The sequence below is a fragment of the Bufo bufo genome, chromosome 1 (assembly GCF_905171765.1).
Source record: "Bufo bufo chromosome 1, aBufBuf1.1, whole genome shotgun sequence".
Lineage (NCBI taxonomy): Eukaryota > Metazoa > Chordata > Amphibia > Anura > Bufonidae > Bufo > Bufo bufo.
The window spans coordinates 804,815,752-804,842,174 of NC_053389.1; the positions used below are offsets into that span (position 1 = coordinate 804,815,752).

Consider the following 26,423-nt stretch of genomic DNA (forward strand, 5'->3'; position numbering starts at 1 on the left):
TTATACACTTTATGTATGTATTGTATTCTGTAACATTGAGGCATAATGTATGTATTTTGTTGAATATGATGAACCACGTAACAGATGAATTTTCCTTTGTATGGATAAATTGTCTTAAATTGAATTGTGTAATTGATGCACCTTTAAATTGCATGTTTGCAACACATATGCACATAGCTTGAGAAAGACAGCAACAAGCTGTTGAAACGTCGCTGCTGACTCTGGAGGAATAAACTTCACATTTTTTTGTTGAAAACCTTGGTGTGCTGCTGGCCTTCTTTTCATTTGTATAGCAGTGGTACTATACACACCAAAATTGGTGAATTTCACTCGAAAAAGTAAAAGACAATTATTTTTCTTTTGTTTAACCTGTCTACTAGGTATAGCAGTGGTACTATACACCCAAAATTTTGTTTATTTCGCAAGAAAATGTAACTGACAATTTTAAATTTTTATTTTTTATCGGTACACTAGGTATAGCAGTGGTACTATACACACCAAAATTGGTGAATTTCACCCTAAAATATAAATGTCAATTTTTTTTTTGTTTAACCTGTCTACTAGGTATAGCAGTGGTACTATACACCCAAAAATTTGTTTATTTGGCCAGAAAATGTAACTGACAATTTTTTACATTTTTTATTACCGGTCCACTAGGTATAGCAGTGGTACTATACACACCAAAATTGGTTAATTTCACCCTAAAATGTAAATGACATTTTTTTTTTTAACGGGCCTACTAGGTATAGCAGTGTTACTATACACCCAAAAATTGGTTATTTTTACCATAAAATGTAACTGACAATTTTATTTATATTTTTTACCGGTCTACTAGGTATAGCAGTGGTACTATACACCCAAAAATTGGTGAATTTCACCCGAAAATGTAAATGACAAAGTAGTGAAATGATATAAAATAAAACACGTACAAAAAAAAATGGATTTATGAGGTGGCGTTCCATATGGAGTAGGAGTTTGAGAAGGCGGTGGATGTAGCGGAGTAGGTGGAAGCGGCGGTGGAGGATGACGAGATAGCCAACACAAGTTTTTGGTTTTAATTTAATTTTGTAAAATTAGGGTACACTCCAAAAGAGTGTGAAATATCCAAAATACAAACATGAGCAATTGCGCTGCAGTATAACAATGGCTGCTTAGTGCCGGTATACCTGTCTATTCTGGACAAGGTACGGACAAGTCCTGAGGGATTTTAAAGAACGTGAGCTTGTCCACATTGGCTGTGGACAGGCGGCTGGGTTGTCTGTGATGACGCCCCCTGCCATGCTAAACACACGTTCAGATAATACACCGGCTGCAGGGCAGGCCAGCACCTCTAAGGCGTAAAGGGCAAGCTCAGGCCATGTCCCCAATTTGGAGACCCAGAAGATGAAGGGGGCAGACCCGTCATTTAGTACGTGTAGGCGTGTGCACACATACAGCTCCACCATGTTGGTGAAATGCTGCCTCCTGCTAAGACGTTCCATATCAGCTGGTGGTGCCGGTTGCTGTGGCGTGCAGACAAAACGTTTCCACATTTCGGCCATGCTAACCCTGCCTTCTGAGGTGCTGGCGGTGCCCCAGCTGCGTTGGTGACCTCTTTCTCGTCCTCTGCCTTCGCCTTGTGCTTCCACTGTGCCCCCGCTGTCAGGTGGGAATGCCACCAGCAGCGCGTCTACCAGCGTGCGCTTGTACTCACGTATCTTTTGATCACGCTCCATATTAACATCTCTTATTCTTATATCTACAGAGCTGTGTAAGGAATCATTTTTTGCGGGACAATCGTAAAATTACAACTGTAGTTTTTATTGAAGGTGAAGTAAAAAACAAAACGAATCAGAAATTTATATTTTTTTTCCAAGGTCTTCATAGGAACATATCTGGCTTCTCTTCCTTGTTATGGACAACAGCACAATGGAGATTAAACACCGATTCTCCTAATCTGTAGGATTCTTTTTGGTTGAAGGAATGTAAGACAGATTCATAGGAATCAATGTTTTGAAAAGCATGTAGCACTGCATTTTAACATCAAACCTATAGGCGCCTTTCACACGAACGATACAGATTGGCTCAGGATGCGTTCAGTAAAACTCGCACCATTTTGCAAGCAATTCAGTTGGTTTTGTCTGCGATTGCGTTCAGTTTTTTCCGCGCGGGTGCAATGCATTTTGATGCATTTTTCACGTGTGTGATAAAAAAACTGAAGGTTTACAAACATATCTTAGCAACCATCAGTGAAAAACGCATTCCATCCGGAATTGCTTGCGGATGCAATACGTTTTTCACTGAAGCCCCATTCACTTCTATGGGACCAGGGCTGCTTGAAAAACGCAGAATATAGAACATGCTGCTTTTTTCACGCCACGCAGAACTGATGCGTAAAAAATAAATTTAAAAAAAGCTCATGTACACAGACCCATTGAAATAAATGGGTCAGGATTCAGTGTGGGTGCTATGCGTTCGCATTGCACCCGCGTGGAAAACCCACTCGTGTGAAAGAGGCCATAGAAATGCGGTCTTTGGACAGATTCTTAAAGGGTTTCTACCACCAGAAATGCTGTTATGTAGCTGACTGATATAGCGATGCGCTAATGTCAGCACTACATAACAGTATGTTTCTAACGTTAGTCCCTGCAGCCGTTTTTGTTAAAAAAGCACTTTTATTATATGCTAATGAGTCTCTAGGTGCTATGTGGGCGTAAAATCAGCACCTAGAGGCTCCGTCCACTCACCCATTATGCCGCCCAGGTCCAGTGTTGTGCCCGCCCAGCTCCTCTTGATTGATGGCAAGGTCAGCCGCATCGCTGCCGAAATCCGGTGCCTGTGCCGTTCACTTCTGTCTTCGGCGCAGGTGCAGTGAGTGAAGGCCGCTCTCCTGATGCCGGCTTCCTCACTGTGACGTAGTCGGCGCAGTGAGGAATCCGGCACCAGGATCGCATCATTCACTCACTGCGCCTGCGCCGAAAACAGAAGTGAACGGCGCAGGCACGGGATTTCGGCAGCGATGCGGCGGACCGTGACATCAATCAAGAGGAGCTGGGTGGGCACAACACTGGACCTGGGCGGGATAGAGCGTGAGTAGACGGAGCCTCTAGGTGCTGATTTTACGCCCACATAGCACCTAGAGGCTCATCAGCATATAATAAAAGTGCTTTTTTAACAAAAACGGCTGCAGGGACTAACGTTAGAAACGTACTGTTATGTAGTGCTGACATTAGCGCATCGCTATATCAGTCAGCTACATAACAGTATTTCTGGTGGTAGAAACCCTTTAAATGCAAAATAAGAACTTGCCGAGACTGGGAAGTGGAATTCAATCAGACCGGACATTCAAAAATAATCTGCTCCCTAATACAATATTGTATATTTAACCCTTCACACAGTTGGACAAGCTCAGTCCGGAGACTCTCCTCTGCATATAGTATAAATAGTACACCACTCCCTGCCGGCAATCCTTTTACTCCGATTTTCAACTGCTCTAGAACATGGACCTTAGCACAAGATGGATCATTTCCAAACAGGTCGATATCTATATAGCATAATCTGTCTGCAAAAGGCATTGGATATGGTTGAGAACCAAGGCTAAGAAACCCTTCTGGAGAGGCTTGGGAGCCATTACTGCCAGGTGTGACCTTGGAAGAAGATGCAGAGTCACTAGAATCCTCAGGATGTGAATAAATCCAGACAATCTCTCGTTTCAGTAGAAGATCTAGGTTGGACTTCTGAGCGGCAACAGGAGACCAACTTTGAATCAGCAATCCACCAGGAAGCAATTGCTCTCTCGTCTTTGACTCCTCAAGGAATCTGAGAATTTCCTCTGGTCCCAGAACAGATAGCTTTTTGGATCTGTCTTCATTATTGACTCGAGACTCCAGTAACCTGAGTTTTGCTTCCAACTGGTCAGCAGAAACAAGTCCAGGTATCACTGCCTAATAGGGAACACAATGAACATAGGAGAGAGGTTCAGATTCAAAAGATTTAATGCAATACATAGATGAATTGTTATAAAAGTAGAAGAGGAACAAATGGAAAACAACAAAACTAGTTCTGAGCAAATCGAAGTAATCAAAGTGGACTTCAATCCAAATTTCAGGGAAAATTCTATTTGCTAGGAAGCCAAATTTCCTCATGCTTCATGGTAACAAAACTATTTTCTCTGAAATGGCATTAAAAATAAAATCAAACTTAACTCATCCATTTGAGCGCAAAGAGGCTGCTGCAGCCATCTTGCTTGAAGTTCCAGTGCAAAATCTTGTGCGCGGGGACCCATGACATCCCCCGCTGTATGAGATTTTGTGCTGGATCTTTAAGCAAGATGGCCACGATGGCCTCTTTGTGCTCAAATGGATAAGGCAAGTACAATTTATTATTTTATTTTTTAACTGATCAACCCCTGTAAGACCTTAATAATAATCTCAGATGCCACGATCAGCAATGAACCTGGCATCTGAGAGGGTTGAATGACAGGTGGTGGAACAATTGCCATCCCCAGTAGTCATTGCGCCTGGTACTTACAAAGAAATGCACTGCATGACGAAACAAGTCTTCAAGCTAATTTATTTTATTTTATTCGGCAATGCAGCCGAATCAAATCTCTAAACGAAAAAAAAAAAAAAAAAAACATAGGAAACATAAAAAATAAACAGATTAAAAAAATAGATAAGTTATTCCAACCAATAGTCAAATAATGAAAGTTTGTAAATTGAAGAAGATTGAACATTTAAACACATGTATTACCTGTTTGCCAATTAAGTTGTAATACTTTTGCTCTGCTCATACTATTATAATGACTAAAATACTAGATGGAGGAGGTGCAGTAGACATCGCTTATCTAGATTTTAGTAAGGCTTTTGATACTGTCCCACACAGAAGGCTTATCAATAAATTGCAGTCTTTGGGCTTGGACTCCCATATTGTTGAATGGATTAGGCAGTGGCTGAGGGACAGGCAACAGAGGGTTGTAGTCAATGGAGTATATTCAGACCAAGGTCTTGTTACCAGTGGGGTACCTCAGGGATCTGTTCTGGGACCCATATTGTTTAATATCTTTATCAGCGAAATTACAGAAGGCCTCGATGGTAAGGTGTGTCTTTTTGCTGATGACACAAAGATTTGCAACAGGGTTGATGTTCCTGGAGGGATACACCCAATGTAAAAGGATTTAGGAAAACTAGAGGAATGGTCAAAAATCTGGCAACTAAAATTTAATGTCGATAAGTGCAAGATAATGCACCTGGGACGTAAAAACCCAAGAGCAGAATATAAAATCAGTGATACAGTCCTAACCTCAGTATCTGAGGAAAGGGATTTAGGGGTCATTATTTCAGAAGCCTTAAAGGTAGGCAGACAATGTCATAGAGCAGCAGGAAATGCTAGCAGAATGCTTGGTTGTATTGGGAGAGGCATTACCAGTAGAAAGAGGGAGGCGCTCATGCCGCTCTACAGAGCATTGTGAGACCTCATTTGGAGTATTGTGCTCAGTACTGGAGACCATATCTCCAGAAGGATATTGATACTTTGGAGAGAGTTCAGAGAAGAGCTCCTAAACTGGTACATGGATTGCAGGATAAAACTTACCAGGAAAGATTAAAGGACCTTAACATGTATAGCTTGGAAGAAAGACGAGACAGAGGGGATATGATAGAAACTGCTAAATACATAAAGGGAATCAACAAGGTAAAAGAGGAGAGAAAATTTAAAAGAAGAAAAACTGCTACAAGAGGACATAGTTTTAATTTAGAGGGGCAAAGGTTTAAAAGTAATATCAGGAAGTATTACTTTACTGAGAGAGTAGTGGATGCATGTAATAGCCTTCCTGCAGAAGTGGTAGCTGCAAATACAGTGAAGGAGTTTAAGCATGCATGGGATAGGCATAAGGCCATCCTTCATATAAGATAGGGACAGGGGCTATCCATAGTACTCAGTATATTGGGCAGACTAGATGGGCCAAATGGTTCTTATCTGCCGACACATTCTATGTTTCTGTGTTTCTATATATTATTGATGATCCCAGTTTGATACAGTATGATACACTGGACATTTAATGACAAGGTGCAGAACTTTATTACAACATTGGTTTGTTAGTATAGTTAAATTGCTATTTAAATATTAACGTTGATAAGATATGGTGGGGGAGGGTTTATTTTGCTATACTTGACTAAGGGACCTGTTAATTGGTTTTGGGGTGAGATTGGATTCTCCACAAGCAAAGAGATGCATGGTTTTCTTCCTTTTTCTTCCCTGTGCAGACAGGCTGAAGGTGCCATTGTGGAATACTAAGGGGCTAAAAGGTAGGCTTAAGCTTATAGCAGTGTTTAAAAATAGACCAGATACAGTTGTGGTAGCAGAAACTCATCTGACTAAATATGATGTAAGGAAATACTATGGTCACAGTTCAGAACTTCAGTCAGCAAAATTAGAAATGACCACTAGTCTTCCTTATACACTCCTGTTAATAGGAAGCTAAGGTTAACACTAGGTTCTTCACCAGAACTTGATGCAAGGCTAGTTGGACTGGAGAAAAATCACATTATGTCTGGAGTAAGGTAGCAGAAAATTGGTGCAAGTTCACTGGAAGCAGACATTCTAGAAAGACCAGAAAGGGTGCAAAGAGTTGTAGAACCAGGAGAGACAGATTGTGCCTAAACAGCAGATTGGCTAATGCAGAAACTTGACACGGTCAGAATAGCAGGAAAATCAGAAGCCATATCAAGAAACAAGGGGTTAAATCAAGAAAACAAGCCAAGATAGGTACACAGTGTTGACAAGCAGATCTTCAGTTCAGACATAAAGCATATGACTTAACCCCTTAAGGACTCGGCCCTATTTCACCTTAAGGACCAGGCCATTTTTTTGCAAATCTGACCAGTGTCACTTTAAGTGGTGATAACTTTAAAATGCCTAAACTTATCTAGGCCATTCTGAGATTGTTTTTTCGTCACATATTGTACTTCATGACACTGGTAAAATGAAGCCAAAAGTTTTATTTTTTTTTTGCATAAAAAAATACCTTATTTACCAAAAGTTTTGGAAAAATTTGCAAATTTCAATTTTCAGTTTCTCTACTTCTGTAATACATAGTAATACCCCCAAAAATTGTGATGACTTACCATTCCCCATATGTCTACTTCATGTTTGAATTATTTTGGGAATGATATTTTATTTTTTGGGGATGTTACAAGGCTTAGAAGTTTAGAAGCAAATCTTGAAATTTTTCTGAAATTTACAAAAACCCAATTTTTAGGGACCACTACAGCTCTTAAGTCACTTTGCGAGGCTTACATAATAGAAACCACCCAAAAATGACCCCATTCTATAAACTACACCCCTCAAGGTATTCAAAACTGATTTGACAAACTTTGTTTACCCTTTGGGTGTTGCACAAGAGTTATTGGCAAATGGGGATAAAATTTGAGAATTTCATTTTTTTGCCTAATTTTCCATTTTAACCTATTTTTTCCACTAACAAAGCAAGGGTTAACAGCCAAACAAGACTGTATCTTTATTGCCCTGACTCTGCCGTTTACAGAAACACCCAATATGTGGCGGTAAACTACTGTACGGCCACACAGCGGGGCATAGAATGAAAGTTTGGTTTTTGGAAGGCAGATTTTGCTGGACTAGTTTTTTTACACCATGTCCCATTTGAAGCCCCCTGATGCACCCCTAGAGTAGAAACTCCATAAAAGTGACCCCATCTAAGTAGCTACACCCCTCAAGTAGAGTTGAGCGAACACCTGGATGTTCGGGTTCGAGAAGTTCGGCCGAACTTCCCGGAAATGTTCGGGTTCGGTATCCGAACCAGACCCGAACTTCGTCCCGAACGCAAACCCCATTGAAGTCAATGAGGACCCGAACTTTTCGGCACTAAAAAGGCTGTAAAAGAGCCCAGGAAAGGGCTAGAGTGCTGCAAAAGGCAGCAAAATGTAGTTAAATCCCCTGCAAACAAATGTGGATAGGGAAATGAATTAAAATTAAAATAAAATAAATAGAAATTAACCAATATCAATTGGATAGAGGTCCCATAGCAGAGAATCAGGCTTCATGTCACCCACCACTGGAACAGGCCATTGTCAGATATTTAGACCCCGGCACCCAGACAGAGGAGAGAGGTCCCATAGAAGAGAATCAGGCTTCATGTCATAGCAGAGAATCACGCTTCATGTCACCCACCACTGGAACAGGCCATTGTCAGATATTTTTAGGCCCCGGCACCCAAACAGAGGAGAGAGGTCCCATAGCAAAGAATCAGGCTTCATGTCATAGCAGAGAATCAGGCTTCATGTCATAGCAGAGAATCAGTCTTCATGTCATAGCACAGAATCAGTCTTCATGTCAAAGCAGAGAATCAGGCTTCATGTCACCCACCACTGGAACAGGCCATTGTCAGATATTTTTAGGCCCCGGCACCCAGACAGAGGAGAGGTTCATTCAACTTTGGGTTGCCCCACAATATAATGGTAAAATGAAAATAAAAATAGGATTGAATGAGGAAGTGCCCTGGAGTACAATAATATATGGTTAAGGGGAGGTAATTAATGTCTAATCTGCACAAGGGATGGACAGGTCCTGTGGGATCCTTGCCTGGTTCATTTTTATGAACGTCAGCTTGTCCACATTGGCTGTAGACAGGCGGCTGCGTTTGTCTGTAATGACGCCCCCTGCCGTGCTGAATACACGTTCAGACAAAACGCTGGCCGCCGGGCAGGCCAGCACCTCCAAGGCATAAAAGGCTAGCTCTGGCCACGTGGACAATTTGGAGACCCAGAAGTTGAATGGGGCCGAACCATCAGTCAGTACGTGGAGGGGTGTGCACAGGTACTGTTCCACCATGTTAGTGAAATGCTGCCTCCTGCTAACACGTTCCATATCAGGTGGTGGTGCAGTTAGCTGTGGCGTGTTGACAAAACTTTTCCACATCTCTGCCATGCTAACCCTGCCCTCAGAGGAGCTGGCCGTGACACAGCTGCGTTGGCGACCTCTTGCTCCTCCTCTGCCTTCGCCTTGGGCTTCCACTTGTTCCCCTGTGACATTTGGGAATGCTCTCAGTAGCGCGTCTACCAATGTGCGCTTGTACTCGCGCATCTTCCTATCACGCTCCAGTGTAGGAAGTAAGGTGGGCACATTGTCTTTGTACCGGGGATCCAGCAGGGTGGCAACCCAGTAGTCTGCACACGTTAAAATGTGGGCAACTCTGCTGTCGTTGCGCAGGCAGCTTCATCCTCATCCTCCTCCACCTCCTCCTCATCCTCGTCCTCCAGTAGTGGGCCCTGTCTGGCCACATTTGTACCTGGCCTCTGCTGTTGCAAAAAACCTCCCTCTGAGTCACTTCGAAGAGACTGGCCTGAAAGTGCTAAAAATGACCCCTTTTCCTCCTCCTCCTCCTCCTGGGCCACCTCCTCTTCCATCATCGCCCTAAGTGTTTTCTCAAGGAGACATAGAAGTGGTATTGTAACGCTGATAACGGCGTCATTGCCACTGGCCATGTTGGTGGAGTACTCGAAACAGCGCAACAGGGCACACAGTTCTCGCATGGAGGCCCAGTCATTGGTGGTGAAGTGGTGCTGTTCCGCAGTGCGACTGACCCGTGCGTTCTGCAGCTGAAACTCCACTATGGCCTGCTGCTGCTCGCACAGTCTGTCCAGCATGTGCAAGGTGGAGTTCCACCTGGTGGGCACGTCGCATATGAGGCGGTGAGCGGGAAGGCCGAAGTGCAAGGGATGTGCGTCAAACCGGCTAGTCCCAGAGCTGCAACGAGATTTCGCCCATTATCGCACACCACCAGGCCGGGCTTGCGGCTCACCGGCAGCAACCACTCATCGGTCTGTTGTTCTATACCCCGCCACAACTCCTGTGCGGTGTGGGGCCTGTCCCCCAAACATATGAGTTTCAGAATGGCCTGCTGACGTTTACCCCGGGCTGTGCTGAAGTTGGTGGTGAAGGTGTGTGGCTGACTGGATGAGCAGGTGGGAGAAGAGGAGGAGGAAGCCGAGTAGGAGGAGGAAGCAGAGTAGGAGGAGGAGGCAACAGGAGGCAAGGAATGTTGCCCTGCGATCCTTGGCGGCGGAAGGACGTGCGCCAAACAGCTCTTCGCCTGGGGCCCAGCCGCCACTACATTTACCCAGTGTGCAGTTAGGGAGATATAGCGTCCCTGGCAGTGCTTACTGGTCCACGTATCTGTGGTTAGGTGGACCTTGCCACAGATGGCGTTGCGCAGTGCACACTTGATTTTATCGGATACTTGGTTGTGCAGAGAAGGCACGGCTCTCTTGGAGAAGTAGTGGCGGCTGGGAACAACATACTGTGGGACAGCAAGCGACATGAGCTGTTTGAAGCTGTCTGTGTCCACCAGCCTGAATGACAGCATTTCATAGGCCAGTAGTTTAGAAATGCTGGCATTCAGGGCCAGGGATCGAGGGTGGCTAGGTGGGAATTTACGCTTTCTCTCAAATGTTTGTGAGATGGAGAGCTGAACGCTGCCGTGTGCCATGGTTGAGATGCTTGGTGACGGAGGTGGTGGTGGTGTTGGTGGTACATCCTCTGTTTGCTGGGCGGCAGGTGCCAACATTCCTCCAGATGCGGAGGAAGAGGCCGAGGCGGCAGCAGCAGAAGAGGTAGCAGGGGGAGCCTGAGTGAGTTCCTTGTTTTTAAGGTGTTTACTCCACTGCAGTTCATGCTTTGCATGCAGGTGCCTGGTCATGCAGGTTGTGCTAAGGTTCAGAACGTTAATGCCTCGCTTCAGGCTCTGATGGCACAGCGTGCAAACCACTCGGGTCTTGTCGTCAGCACATTGTTTGAAGAAGTGCCATGCCAGGGAACTCCTTGAAGCTGCCTTTGGGGTGCTCAGTCCCAGATAGCGGCGGTCAGTAGCAGTCGGAGTCTCTTGGCGGTGGGTGTTCTGCTTTTGCCCACCGCTCCCTCTTTGGCTTTTGCTACGCTGTTGGCTCGGTCTCACCACTGCCTCTTCCTCTGAACTGTGAAAGTCAGTGGCACGACCTTCATTCCATGTGGGGTCTAGGACCTCATCGTCCCCTGCATCGTCTTCATCCCTGACCTCCTGTTCAGTCTGCACACTGCAGAAATACGCAGCAGTTGGCACCTGTGTTTCGTCATCATCAGAGACGTGCTGAGGTGGTATTCCCATGTCCTCATCATCAGGAAACATAAGTGGTTGTGCGTCAGTGCATTCTATGTCTTCCACCGCTGGGGAAGGGCAAGGTGGATGCCCTTGGGAAACCCTGCCAGCAGAGTCTTCAAACAGCATAAGAGACTGCTGCATAACTTGAGGCTCAGACAGTTTCCCTGATATGCATGGGGGTGATGTGACAGACTGATGGGCTTGGTTTTCATGCGCCATCTGTGTGATTTCTGCAGAAGACTGGGTGGGAGATAATGTGAACCTGCTGGATCCACTGTCGGCCACCCAATTGACTAATGCCTGTACCTGCTCAGGCCTTACCATCCTTAGAACGGCATTGGGCCCCACCAAATATCGCTGTAAATTCTGCTGGCTACTGGGACCTGAGGTAGTTTGTACACTAGGACGTGTGGCTGTGGCAGAACGGCCACGTCCTCTCCCAGCACCAGAGGGTCCACTAACACCACCACGACCATGTCCGCGTCCGCGTCGCCTACTAGATGTTTTCCTCATTGTTACCGTTCACCACAATAAGAAAAAAATTTTTTGGCCCAATGTATTGAATTCAAATTCAGGCCTTTTTTTTACAGGCACCTAACACTATCTGGCTATCTATTTAGGTACTGTATTACACTAATACAGGCACAGCAGTAACGACAGATTTAGCTGAATATAAATTTTAGGCCTATTATTTAGGCGCTGGGTGACAGGTAACGTTTACGGACAGAATTAGACTTGGAAATGCACGGTAGCGTGTGTGTGAAGTTATTGAGAATGACGCTATCTGCACCTTCATCTATTATACCCTTTTATGGATAGATTTAAAGTAGGCCTGATACAGCAGAAACCACTGATTTAGGGAATTGCTAAGTTGGGAATTGTATTCAACCCAGAACAAAAACTGTGCTTTGGCGGACACTAAATAAATTGACCAGCCTCAGCAATAAACACAGATTTAGCTGAATATAAATTTTAGGCCTATTATTTAGGCGCTGGGTGACAGGTATACGTTTACGGACAGAATTATTTAAACTTGGAAATGCACGGCAGCGTGTGAAGTTATTGAGGATGACACTATCCGCACCTTCAATCTAATATACCCTTTTATGGATCAATTTAAACTTGGCCTGATAGCAGAAAAAATATATTTAGGGGATTGCTAAGTTGGGAATTGTATTCAACCCAGAACAAAAACTGTGCTTCGGCAGACAGCAGACAGTATTACAATTGGCTAGCCACAGCTGAAACACCAGATTTAGGGTACTGCTATTTTGGCCAATTGTATTTTACCCCTCAATAAAATAGCAAGCACAGCCAAGCCCCTGATGTAGGATATAGCAAAAAAACAACAACACACTATTGATGGTTAAATGGACTTGGTGGCAGCTTGTGCTGGCGAACCACAAGACACAAAATGGCCGCCGATCACCCAAGAAAAAAGTGACATAAAAACGCTCTGGGCAGCCTAAAAACAGTGAGCAATTAAATAGCAGCAGTTCAATGATCCACAGCTGTAGATCGATCACTGAATTAAGTGTTTTTGCTGAGTAAATACCTGCCTAATCTCTCCCTACACTGATCATAGCAGAGTGACGTGCGGCGCTACGTGACTCCAGCTTAAATAGAGGCTGGGTCACATGCTGCACTGGCCAATCACAGCCATGCCAACAGTAGGCATGGCTGTGATGGCCTCTTGGGGCAAGTAGTACGACGCTTGTTGATTGGCTGCTTTGCAGCCTTTCAAAAAGCGCCAAGAAAGCGCCGAACACCGAACCCGGACTTTTACGAAAAATGTTCGGGTTCGGGTCCGTGTCACTGACACCCCAAAATTTCGGGTTCGGGTTCGGGTTCGCTCATCCCTACCCTCAAGGTATTCAAAACTGATTTTACAAACGTCGTTAACCCTTTAGGTGTTGCACAAGATTTAATGGAAAATAGAGATACAATTTCAAAATTTCACTTTTTGGGCAGATTTTCCATTTTAATATTTTTTTCCATTTACAAAGCAAGGGTTAACAGCCAAGCAAAACTACTTATTTATGGTCCTGATTCTGTAGTTTACAGAAACACCCCATATGTGGTCCTAAACCGCTGTACGGGCACACGGCAGGGCGCAGAAGGAAAGGAATGCCATACGGTTTTTGGAAGGCAGGTTTTTTTGAAACCATGTCCCATTTGAAGCCCCCCTGATGCACCCCTAGAGTAGAAACACCAGAAAAGTGACCCCATTTTAGAAACTACGGGATAGGGTGGGAGTTTTGTTGGTACTAGTTTAGGGTACATATGATTTTTGGTTGCTCTATATTTTTACACTTTTTGTGCGGCAAGGTAACAAGAAATAGCTTTTTTGGCACCTTTTTTTTTTTTGTTATTTACAACATTCATCTGACAGGTTAGATCATGTGGTAATTTCATAGAGCAGGTTGTCACGGACATGGCGATACCTAATATGTATACAATTTTTTTAATTTATGTAAGTTTTACCCAATGATTTCATTTTTAAAACAAAAAAAAAAGTTTTTGTGTCTCCATAGTCTAAGAGCCATAGTTTTTTCAGTTTTTGGGCGATTATCTTAAGTAGGGTCTCATTTGTTGCGGGATGAGAAGATGGTTTGATTTGCACTATTTTGGGGTGCATATGTCTTTTTGATCGCTTGCTATTACACTTTTTGTGACGTAAGATGACAAAAAATGGCTTTTTTTACACAGTTCTTTTTTTTTTTTTTTTTGGTGGTCACCTGAGGGGTTAGGTCATGTGATATTTTTATAGAGTCGGTAGATACGGACGCGGCGATACCTAATATGTTTACTGTTTTTTATTTATGTAAGTTTTACACAATGATTTCATTTTTGAAACAAAAAAAATCATGTTTTAGTGTTTCATAGAAACATAGAAACATAGAATGTGTCGGCAGATAAGAACCATTTGGCCCATCTAGTCTGCCCAATATACTGAATACTATGAATAGCCCCTTGCCCTATCTTATATGAAGGATGGCCTTATGCCTATCCCATGCATGCTTAAACTCCTTCACTGTATTTGCAGCTATCACTTCTGCAGGAAGGTTATTCCATGCATCCACTACTCTCTCAGTAAAGTAATACTTCCTTATATTACTTTTAAACCTTTGCCCCTCTAATTTAAAACTAGTTTTTCTTCTTTTAAATATGCTCTCCTCCTTTACCGAGTTGATTCCCTTTATGTATTTAAAAGTTTCTATCATATCCCCTCTGTCTCTTCTTTCTTCCAAGCTATACATATTAAGGTCCTTTAACCTTTCCTGGTAAGTTTTATCCTGCAATCCATGTACTAGTTTAGTAGCTCTTCTCTGAACTCTCTCTAGAGTATCTATATCCTTCTGGAGATATGGCCTCCAGTACTGCGCACAATACTCCAAGTGAGGTCTCACCAGTGTTCTGTACAGCGGCATAAGCACTTCACTCTTTCTACTGCTTATACCTCTCCCTATACATTCAAGCATTCTGCTGGCATTTCGTGCTGCCCTATTACATTGTCTTCCCACCTTTAAGTCTTCTGAAAGAATTACTCCTAAATCCCTTTCCTCAGATACTGAGGTCAGGACTGTGTCAAATATTCTATATTCTGCCCTTGGGTTTTTACGCCCCAGGTGCATTATCTTGCACTTATCCACATTGAATTTCAGTTGCCAGAGTTCTGACCATTCTTCTAGTTTTCCTAAATCCTTTTCCATTTGGCGTTTCCCTCCAGGAACATCAACCCTGTTACATATATTTGTGTCATCAGCAAAAAGACAAACCTTACCATCGAGGCCTTTTGCAATATCACTTATGAAGATATTAAACAAAATTGGTCCCAGTACAGATCCCTGTGGAACCCCACTGGTAACATGACCTTGTTTTGAATGTTCTCCATTGACTACAACCCTCTGCTGTCTGTCACTCAGCCACTGCCTAATCCACTCAACAATATGGGAGTCCATGCTCAATGACTGCAGTTTATTGATAAGTCTTCTATGTGGGACAGTGTCAAAAGCCTTACTAAAATCTAGATATGCGATGTCTACTGCACCTCCACCGTCTATTATTTTAGTCACCCAGTCAAAAAAATCTATAAGATTTGTTTGACATGATCTCCCTGAAGTAAACCCATGTTGTTTTTCATCTTGCAATCCATGGGATTTTAGATGTTCCACAATCCTATCCTTTAATAGGGTTTCCATTAATTTGCCTACTATTGATGTCAGACTCACTGGTCTATAGTTGCTCGATTCCTCCCTACTACCTTTCTTGTGAATGGGCACCACATTTGCCAATTTCCAATCTTCCGGGACGACTCCTGTTACTAATGATTGGTTAAATAAATCTGTTAACGGTTTTGCCAGCTCACACTAAGCTCTTTTAATAATTTTGGGTGTATCTCATCAGGCCCCTGTGACTTATTTGTCTTCACTTTAGACAGCAAACTTAGAACATCTTCCTCTGTAAAGACACATGCATCAAACTATTTATTAGTCATCCTTTCTAGTGGAGGTCCTTCTCCTTCTTTTTCTTTTGTAAAAACTGAACAGAAGTATTCATTAAGGCAGTCGGCTAGCCGTTTATTCTCTTCTACATACCTTCCGTCCTTTGTTTTTAATTTAGTTATTCCTTGTTTTAATTTCCTTTTTTCATTTATATATCTGAAGAATGTCTTATCCCCTTTTTTCATAGACTGAGCTAGTTTTTCTTCTGCCTGCGCTTTAGAAGTTCTTATAACTTGCTTGGCCTCTTTCTGCCTAATCTTGTAGATTTCCTTATCTTCATTGCTCTGGTTTTTTTTATAATTACAAAATGCTAGCTTTTTATTTTTAATGATTTGGGCCACTTCTGCTGAGTACCACAGTGGTCTCTTCCTTTTTTTGCTTTTACTGACAAGTCTAATGCAATTTTCTGTTGCCTTCAATAATGCACCTTTTAAGTAGTCCCATTTCTCCTGGACTCCATGTAATCAGTTCCAGTCTGATAAGGACTCATTTATGACTAATTTCATTTTTGAAAAGTCTGTTTTTCTAAAATCTAAAACTTTTGTTTTTGTGTGGTGGGGCTTTCACAGTTCTTATATTAAACCACACTGACTGGTGATCACTAGATCCCAAGGTTTCGCCTACAATGACATCATATACCGAATCCCCATTTGTGAATACCAAATCCAAAATGGCCTCCCTTCGGGTTGGCTCCTCAACCACTTGTTGTAGAGATAACCCCAGTAGGGAATTTAGAATATCTGTACTCCTGGTAGAACTTGCTATTTTGGTTTTCCAGTTTATATCTGGAAGATTGAAATCTCCCATAATGATAACTTCTCCTTTCATTGTCATTTTAGCTATTTCTTCAACTAGTACACTGCGTGCAGAATTATTAGGCAAATGAGTATTTTGACCACATCATCCTCTTTATGCATGTTGTCTTACTCCAAGCTGTATAGGCTCGAAAGCCTACTACCAATTAATCATATTAGGTGATGTGCATCTCTGTAATGAGAAGGGGTGTGGTCTAATGACATCAACACCCTATATCAGGTGTGCATAATTATTAGGCAACTTCCTTTCCTTTGGCAAAATGGGTCAAAAGAAGGACTTGACAGGCTCAGAAAAGTCAAAAATAGTGAGATATCTTGCAGAGGGATGCAGCACTCTTAAAATTGCAAAGCTTCTGAAGCGTGATCATCGAACAATCAAGCGTTTCATTCAAAATAGTCAACAGGGTCGCAAGAAGCGTGTGGAAAAACCAAGGCGCAAAATAACTGACCATGAACTGAGAAAAGTCAAGCGTGCAGCTGCCAAGATGCCACTTGCCACCAGTTTGGCCATATTTCAGAGCTGCAACATCACTGGAGTGCCCAAAAGCACAAGGTGTGCAATACTCAGAGACATGGCCAAGGTAAGAAAGGCTGAAAGAGGACCACCACTGAACAAGACACACAAGCTGAAACGTCAAGACTGGGCCAAGAAATATCTCAAGACTGATTTTTCTAAGGTTTTATGGACTGATGAAATGAGAGTGAGTCTTGATGGGCCAGGTGGATGGGCCCGTGTCTGGATTGGTAAAGGGCAGAGAGCTCCAGTCCGACTCAGACGCTAGCAAGGTGGAGGTGGAGTACTGGTTTGGGCTGGTATCATCAAAGATGAGCTTGTGGGGCCTTTTCGGGTTGAGGATGGAGTCAAGCTCAACTCCCAGTCCTACTGCCAGTTTCTGGAAGACATCTTCTTCAAGCAGTGGTACAGGAAGAAGTCTGCATCCTTCAAGAAAAACATGATTTTCATGCAGGACAATGCTCCATCACACGCGTCCAAGTACTCCACAGCGTGGCTGGCAAGAAAGGGTATAAAAGAAGAAAATCTAATGACATGGCCTCCTTGTTCACCTGATCTGAACCCCATTGAGAACCTGTGGTCCATCATCAAATGTGAGATTTACAAGGAGGGAAAACAGTACACCTCTCTGAACAGTGTCTGGGAGGCTGTGGTTGCTGCTGCACGCAATGTTGATGGTGAACAGATCAAAACACTGACAGAATCTATGGATGGCAGGCTTTTGAGTGTCCTTGCAAGGAAAGGTGGCTATATTGGTCACTGATTTGTTTTTGTTTTGTTTTTGAATGTCAGGAATGTATATTTGTGAATGTTGAGATGTTATATTGGTTTCACTGGTAAAAATAAATAATTGAAATGGGTATATATTTGTTTTTTGTTAAGTTGCCTAATAATTATGCACAGTAATAGTCACCTGCACACACAGATATCCCCCTAAAATAGCTAAAACTAAAAACAAACTAAAAACTACTTCCAAAAATATTCAGCTTTGATATTAATGAGTTTTTTGGGTTCATTGAGAACATGGTTGTTGTTCAATAATAAAATTAATCCTCAAAAATACAACTTGCCTAATAATTCGGCACTCCCTGTAGATCATCTAGTTCTTTAACTTGACCAGGTGGTCTATATATCACACCTACACGAGTTACTGCATGGTTAGCAAACTGCAACGTAACCCAAACTGACTCTATGTTGGCCTCACCAACTTGTATTAGGTTAGATTTAATGCTATCTTTCACATACAGGGCCACTCCTCCTCCTTTCTTGCCTTCTCTGTCTCTTCTGTATAAAGAGTACCCTGGTATGGTTATGTCCCAGTCATTTCTTTCATTAAACCATGTCTCCGTAACAGCCACTAAATCTACATTCTCAGATGCCATTATTGACCCAAGTTCATTGATTTTTTTACCTAAACTGCGAGCATTTGTAGACAGGACTCTGAGCTTATCATTTCTTAACCTCTGTGCTTCTGACCTGTTCTGGCATTGTTTCGGGGGGCAATTGGACTCTTTTATTTTCACTCTTTTGCACCCCCTTCCTAGTTTAAATACTCTTCTGCAAATTCTTGGAGTTGTTCACTAAGTACATTTGTTCCTTTGAGAGAAAGATGCAAACCATCTTTTTTGTACAGTTCCTTTCTATTCCAAGTAGAGCTATCATGAGAAACAAAGCCAAATCCTTGGTCTTGACACCATTTACCAAGCCATATGTTGAACTCCTTTATGCGCCTCTGCCTATCATTCTGAACATTATGCACAGGCAGAACTTCAGAAAATGAAATGGTGGATGCAAAATCCTGTACATCATTACCAAGTGTGATAAAAGATTTTTTCACCTCTGACACTTCATTGCAAGCCAGGTCATTAGTCCCTAGATGGACAAGAACATCCACGTCCCCTTCCTGCTTTGCTTGCTTAACAATATTAATAATACGTCTTCTATCTCTTCTAGCAGTAGCCCCAGGGAGACATCTCACAAAACCATTTTCTTTAAGCTCCACACTTCTTATGATTGAATAACCCAGCAACAGCTGCTTCCTTTGAGACTTCACTTTATCTTTTTTGTCCTTGCAGTCTTGCATACATTAGACATAGGAGTCGATGGTTTCTCACCCTCTGTGCTTGAGTCCATATCCATGTTGTCCTTACATTCTGAGAGTGCTGCAAATGAATTATGGAGAACCACCGACTGTGGGACATGTCTTCTATCCACCACTCTAAGTCTTCCAGAACCTACAGTAACCCATCTGCCATTTCTGGGGGTCCTCTGTGGCAGTGGCATTGCAGCAGTCCTAGCTGGAGTTTGTTTAACAGATAATTTAAATATCTCAGATTTCAAAAATGCATTTTCCATAGTCTAAGAGCCATAGTTTTTTCAGTTTTTGGGCGATTATCTTAATTAGGGTCTCATTTTTTGCGGGATGAGATGACGGTTTGATTGTTACAATTTTGGCGTACATGCAACTTTTTTGATCACTTTTATTACCTTTTTTTGGGAGGTAAGGTGGGCAAAATTTCAATTTCATCATAGTTTTTTATTTTTTAATTTTATGGCGTTCACCGTTCGGGTAAAGTAACATGACCGTTTTATAGATCAGGTCGTTACGGACGCGGCAATACCAAACATGTGTAGTGAATTTTATTTATTTTTTTAATCAGTGATAAATGTGTTTTTAGATTTTTACTTATTTTTCACTTTTTTTCACTTTTTTTTTACCCAGACCCACTTGGTTCTTGAAGATCCAGTGGGTCTGAAGTCTGTATAATACAGTACAGTACTCTATATAGGGTTTTACTTACACTGAACAGATCTATGCCTTCAGCACAGATCTGTTCAGCACCATGGACAGCAGGACGCCTGAGAAGGCGACCTGGTGCCATGGGAACCTTCCCCGTCTGCCACAACTTCGCAGATGGGGAAGGGTGAGGACGGGGCTGGCGGGGGGCTGTCTGGGAGCTCTCTCCCTCTCCCATCGGGGGGCTGCAAAGGCACAGCAGCCCCCCGATCGGAGAGGGAGCTCCCTGAGCTGTTAACCTTTTCCATACAGCAGTCCGTATGGACCGCTGTATGGAAAGGGTTAAATGGCTGACATCGCATCACCGATGTCAGCCGTTTATACCAGGGTGTCAGCAATGTTCTGACACCCTGGTATACCCACTGTACACCAACGATTATTCAATGGGAGGCGGGCGGGGGATCGCGATCCCACCTGCCGCACCGCCCGCCTCCCGCACCGCCCGCAACCCCCCCTGCACCGCCCGCAACCCCCCCTTGTTGCGATCGCGGACATGGGGGGGGTCATGGGACCCCCCCGCGCATTTAGCCGAGGTGCCTGCTCAATGATTTGAGCAGGCACCTTGTTCCGATCACAGCCGGCCGGGCGGCATTGATCGGAACAACACATGACGTACCGGTACGTCATGTGTCCTTAAGGACTCGGGAAACATGCCGTACCGGTACGTCATGTGTCCTTAAGGGGTTAATAGGATGGAAGAATTTTCTCCGGCTCCTACTACCTAACCCCTTCCTCTTAAATAATCATACCGACACCAACTTGCTTTGGTGAAAATGACCATGACAGCCAGATTTTATTATTCCATACATTATAAGCAACATCTTACACCATATAACATGAATAGTAATAATAACAGGCACTTTAACACATCTGTCAACGTTATCACCTACTGCACCGTGACCAAGGATCCTGGAGGGCAACCCAAACAAGCTGTATCCTCCTTAACCGTCTCCCCTTATACTTCAAACTTACCCTTGGCCGCACTCACCGACCCCAGGGCACCAAATCTCCCCCTGTAGGCCTTTTAGCCCAAACAGGAGCCCCATCCTCGGCATTAACCATCCACATCAGATGCAGGCTCTAACATGTCATGCATCTCTTAACCATTGTATTGCTCCCCAGGATCTCATATCAAGCAGCCCTTTATAAGCTGCCATCAAGTACCTAACCACTACCAGGGTGGGAGAGTGGGAAACTCACGCACTCTCAACTGGCAACTGCCCAAAACCCCTCCCTCTACACTTTATATACAGCCCGCCAACCTTGCTAACTCCACCCTTCTTTAGTCTAAACCAGCCCTTCCAATACCATTCCCAACCACATTAACCCTAGCCTAGCCTACAGTCTTCCCCCCAAGTCAATCCGCACTACGCTATGTCTGCACCTCGCTCCGTTGCTATTCGAAGCACAAAAAGAGCCACTTTACACAATCACAGGCAACTGGCAATGATTAACTGACTTAAATACTCCACCTAGCTATGGGTTTGTATGCTGAGCCAGGAACCATGCACATCATGGCTTGCTAAACTAGTCCCGACAGAAACTACATCTTTTGTATTAGCCATGGAAAACCACCTCTTCTTGCTTGAACTCTTCAATGTTGTAGGAGTGTAATTTATGATGCAGGCAGCTCTTCTCAGCATCCTCCCAATGAACCTTCTAGTTCCCAGTACTTTGTGCAACATGTTCAGTCCCTTTTTTATGGTGCAGTATGGGCACTTCCTACTCTAGTACTGTGCATTTCTGCACCCTATTAGCCTCCTGGACTATATCTCAGATACACCAGAGAAGGAAATGGTCTTCTCCCAGCTTCTCCATTTGCAGTCCTGTGCCCCAGTAGCAGTAATCATTTGGTGACATGGCACCTGCTATGCTCAGTAGGACCCACACTGGCCTGGGGATGATGTACTGTGTTCACCAGGGAAGCGGGGCTAGGCAATATATTTTTTTAACCAATTAAACTAAACTAACTAACTAACTTAAAACTACAGGGGCAGCACAACTGTAAGGGGGCAGCATTAATAAGAAAGAACTAGTGTTAGGAGGTCACTTCAGGGACAGCACAGTTTTAGGCTATACACTGATTGCCAGCATTACTGTAAAGGCGAAACTAAGGTGGCATAACAACTGTGTGAAGACAGTAAGGGGGTATTCTACTATATAGGGCACTGAGGGGGCATTCTATAAGGGGGAAAAACTACTCTGTGGAATTAGCTATCACGGGGCGCCAAAGGCGCACTCGGTCTCCCATCAGCCGCAGACCAGGGCGGCTTTGCTAGCTGGGAGGCTCCTTGCTCCTAGGTCTGCATTGGGCGTCGAGCTGATCACTCGGTGCTCGACTTGTCTGTCTGTCGGTCATGTGACGCTGGCCACGTACATGACCCTCAGACCCCAATATAAATACAGGCTGCCTGCTGGCCACAGGTTGCCTGTTAATTCTAGGTTCCTGGCTATTTGTTGGACTACTGAATACTCACCTGATCCTGTTCCCTGACGATCCTTTGCCTGCTCATCCTGTACTGTGCAGCTCTCCTGGTATCCTGACCCCGACTTCAATCTGATGATTCCTTGCGGACTCCTGTTGTACTTTGTTTCTCTCCTGGTATTTGACCTCGGCTTTTCCTGACTATCCTCTGCTCATTCCTTAGTACTGCGTAGCTCTCTAGGTATTGACTCGGTCCGTTCATGTTCCGTTATTTGTCTTGTCTGTCTTCCCAGCACGTATTTTAAGTTAGGGACTGCCGTCTAGTTGTCCCCTGTCATTAGGACTTGCGAGGCAAGTAGGCAGAGCCAGGGGTGAGGGTGGAACGCAGTGGTCAATATCCTCCCCCCTGTGTGTAGTGTACGTAACCGTCACAGATTAACAGGCCATAACCTAACCACTGTATCATGAATACTCTGGTGACCCTGACTGACCAGGTCTCTAACCTGACGCAAATGGTGCAGGGGCTAGGGGAGAAACTCTGTTCTTTTGAGCTAGGACAAGGTACTTCCATCCCTCAGGCCTCCAGTCCACATTTAGAGCCCCAGATTAAGCTTCCTGAGCCCTTTTCTGGAGATCGTAAGAAGTTTATTTCCTTTAAAGAAAATTGTAAACTTTTTTTCGGTTTGTGCCCCCTTATCCTCTGGCCCCGAGAGTCAACGCATGGGCATTGTCATTTCCCGGTTACAGGGTGATCCCCAGGGCTGGGCATTTTCTTTACCTGCTGACGCCAGTTGTTTAACATCAGTGGAGGGTTTTTTCAGGCCCTGGGTACCCTGTATGATGAACCAGACAGGACACTGGTAGCAGAGACTGCTCTAAAGGTTCTGGTTCAGGGCGATCTACTTGCGGAGGAGTATTGCACCCAATTCAGAAGGTGGTATGTTCCCTCAGGATGGAATGAACCAGCACTTAAGAGTCAGTTCAGGTCAGGTCTGTCTGATAACTTAAAGGATCTTCTAGTGAGTTATCAGCTATCAGAGACTCTAGAGGAGATGATGACCTTTGTAGTCCAACTTGACCGACGGGTTAGAGAGAGACGACAGGAATGACAGTTCTCTCCTCAGGTGGTGGTCCAGCCTGAGGTCTATCCTAGAAACAATGCTGAGGTCTCTACCGAAGAACCCATGCAGGTCGGCATGACTCAAGGGAATCTGCGCTGCAGACGTGGAGTGTGTTTTTACTGCGGAGATCCTGACCATTGGAGCAACCTGTGTCCTAAGAAGGCCCTCTCCGTTAAGTCTCCCAAGGCAAGGCAACCTAAAGACCAGGTACACCCTGATATTACGAAATGTAAGCTTTTGGTACATATAACAATATCTCTGGGGGTTAATAAATGGCCGGGTAAGGCCTTTATTGACTCTGGTTCAGCGGCCAGCTTTATTGACTGAGTATGCCATTAGACTGGGTATTCCAATTTTTTCTCTTCCTACACCTATCCATGTAATGGCTATTGATGCCATTCCCCTGGTAGGTGGTATGGTGAGGTCATGTACCTCAGAGATTTCTTTAACCGTGGGGGTGTGCCACTCTGAGAAATGTTCCCTCTTAGTCCTGGAGAACTTACCGGTCGAGGTGGTACTAGGGTTGCTTTTGCTCTGATTACACAACCCCACTATTAATTGGTCCAGTGGGGAGTTGGTGAAATGGGGACCTAAGTGTGACTCGTGCTTGTCTGTGGTACAAGCTGGGGTCTCAGTAGAATCTGATATATTACCCACGGTCATTAGGGAATATTCTGATGTGTTCTCATCACCTACCCCGAAGGTTCTACCACCCCATAGACCTTATGATTGCACCATAGAGTTAGTAGAAGGTGCCAGGTTTCCTAAGGGGCGTATTTATAATCTCTCTAAGCCCGAACGCAAGGCCATGGAGCATTATATTAAGGAAAGCCTCGGTAAGGGGCACATTAGACCTTCTGTCTCTCCTATGGGAGCGGGGTTTTTCTTCGTTAAGAAGAAGGATGGTGGTCTTAGGCCTTGTATCGATTACCGGAAATTGAATAAGATCACTATCCAGAATAGATACTCTCTCCCATTGATTCCGGGTTTATTTAACCAGGTTCTGGGGGCAACCTGGTTTTCTAAGATTGACCTGAAAGGGGCATTTAATCTAATCCGAATCAAGGAGGGAGACGAATGGAAGACGGCGTTCAATACTCATGCAGGGCACTTTGAATATCAGGTTATGCCTTTTGGACTCAGCAATGCCCCAGCTGTGTTTTAAAACACTATGAATGATATTCTTAGAAAGTTTTTAGGTAAATTTGTCATTGTCTATCTTGAGGACATTTTGATATTTTCTCCTGATTTCAAATCTCATGTGTCTCATGTTAGACAAGTATTAGAGGTGTTGAGGGAGAATCAGTTGTCCGCTAAACAAGAGAAATGTGTCTTTGGTGTACAGGAGATACTGTTTCTAGGGCATGTCCTGACCCCTCACGCTTTCAAGATGGATCCTGGTAAGGTACTAGCTATTAAGGAATGGGTAAGGCCTTCATCCGTAAAAGAACTTATTACGGATTTTAACGCTGGAATAAAGGTCAACTATAATTTCACCTGAATTGAGCTGGATACTTGGCATCCGTGCACAAAGGGTGTTTGAAATAAAAAACGCAGGTGAGAGCTGCCTTACTATATTATCTACAACGGTTCTTAGGTTTTGCCAATTACCACCGTAAATTTATTAAGAATTTTTCAGTAATTGATAAACCGTTGACCGACCTTACTAAGAAAGGGGTGGATGTGGAGAACTGGTCTACTGAGGCCATTACTTCGTTTGAAACACTAAAAAAGGCATTCAGTAGCGCTCCCATTCTGATCCAGCCAGATCAGGAGAGACCTTTTATTGTGGAGGTGGATGCGTCTGAGGATGGCGCAGGAGCAGTCCTTTCACAAGGTCCTGCTAGTCTAACTAACCTGAGACCGTGTGCATTCTTTTCCAGAAAATTTTCTTCCACCAAGAGAAAGTACGACATAGGGAATCGGGAGTTGCTGGCCATTTAGTGGGCATTTGAGGAGTGGAGGCATTTTCTGGAGGGGGCAAGGCATTGTGTAACTGTTGTCAATGACCATAAGAACCTTATGTTTCTCGAATCTGCTAAGAGGTTGAATCCCCGTCAGGGTAGATGGGCACTGTTTTTTACTAGTTTTGAATTCTCCATTACTTTCAGGCCTTTCAGGCCTGGAAGTAAAAACGTGAAGCCTACAGAGGCACCACCTGAATCCATCCTACCAGCAAATATCTTCGTAGCAGCCTTAACCCAAGATATCTCGGCTCTCATTAAGGCTGAACAACATCTGGCACCGGCAATCACCCCAACAGATAAGTTGTTTGTCCAGATACAATTTCGTCTCCAGCTGTTGGGTGAGTGTCATGATTCTGCCTTTTGTGGACATCCTGGTTTTGAGTAGTGTTGATCACGAATATTAAAATTGCGAATTTTAATCGCGAATATCGGCACTTCGAAAATTTTCAAATAGTTAGAATATCGCAAAATATATTCGTAATCGTGAATATTCGAGTTTTTTTTAAATACCAGTTCATGCGAATTTTCGCAATCAAGAAAATAATGTTTAGATCATGAATTCGTGAATTCTCGAATATATGGCAAATATCGCGAATTCGAATATTGCCCTTGCCGCTCATCACTAGTTTTGAGGGCACTAGAGAGCTGGTTTCTAGATCTTATATGTGGCCCACTCTATTTAGGAATGTCAAGTCCTATGTGTCAGCCTGTGAGGTTTGTGCTAGGTCTAAGACACCTAGGACTCGCCCTGCTGGTAACCTATGACCCCTACTCATTCCCAGTAGACCCTGGTCCCATATCTCGATGGACTTTATTACTGACCTGCCGCCAGTGGAGGGTAAGACTGTGGTTTGGGTAGTGGTCGATAGGTTTAGCAAGATGGTTCATTTCATTCCTCTGTCTAAACTCCCGAATGCCAAGACCCTGGCGTCTATTTTTGTGAAAGAAATTGTACGGTTACATGGTATCCCGGAAAATATTGTATCTGACAGGGGTGTGCAGTTTGTGTCCAAATTTTGGAGGGCTTTCTGCCCTCAGTCTACCACCCTGAGAGTAATGGGCAGACTGAACGCCTTAATCAGTCTGTGGAACAATTCCTGAGGTCGTATGTTGCTGATGACCAGCAATTATGGGTTAAATACCTTCCG

The 26,423-nt window shown here is 43.8% G+C and overlaps 1 protein-coding gene across 1 annotated transcript; it reads right to left on the bottom strand.

Annotated features, from left to right (window-relative positions):
- Positions 1-3,311: 3,311 nt before the first annotated feature.
- On the bottom strand, positions 3,312-4,480 carry LOC120988641 (probable N-acetyltransferase 16). The gene is made up of 2 exons (XM_040416235.1): positions 4,397-4,480; positions 3,312-3,923 (listed from the first exon to the last, which is right to left on the bottom strand). The coding sequence occupies exons 1-2, from the start codon at positions 4,478-4,480 to the stop codon at positions 3,312-3,314; spliced, it is 696 nt and encodes a 231-aa protein (XP_040272169.1).
- Positions 4,481-26,423: the final 21,943 nt, after the last annotated feature.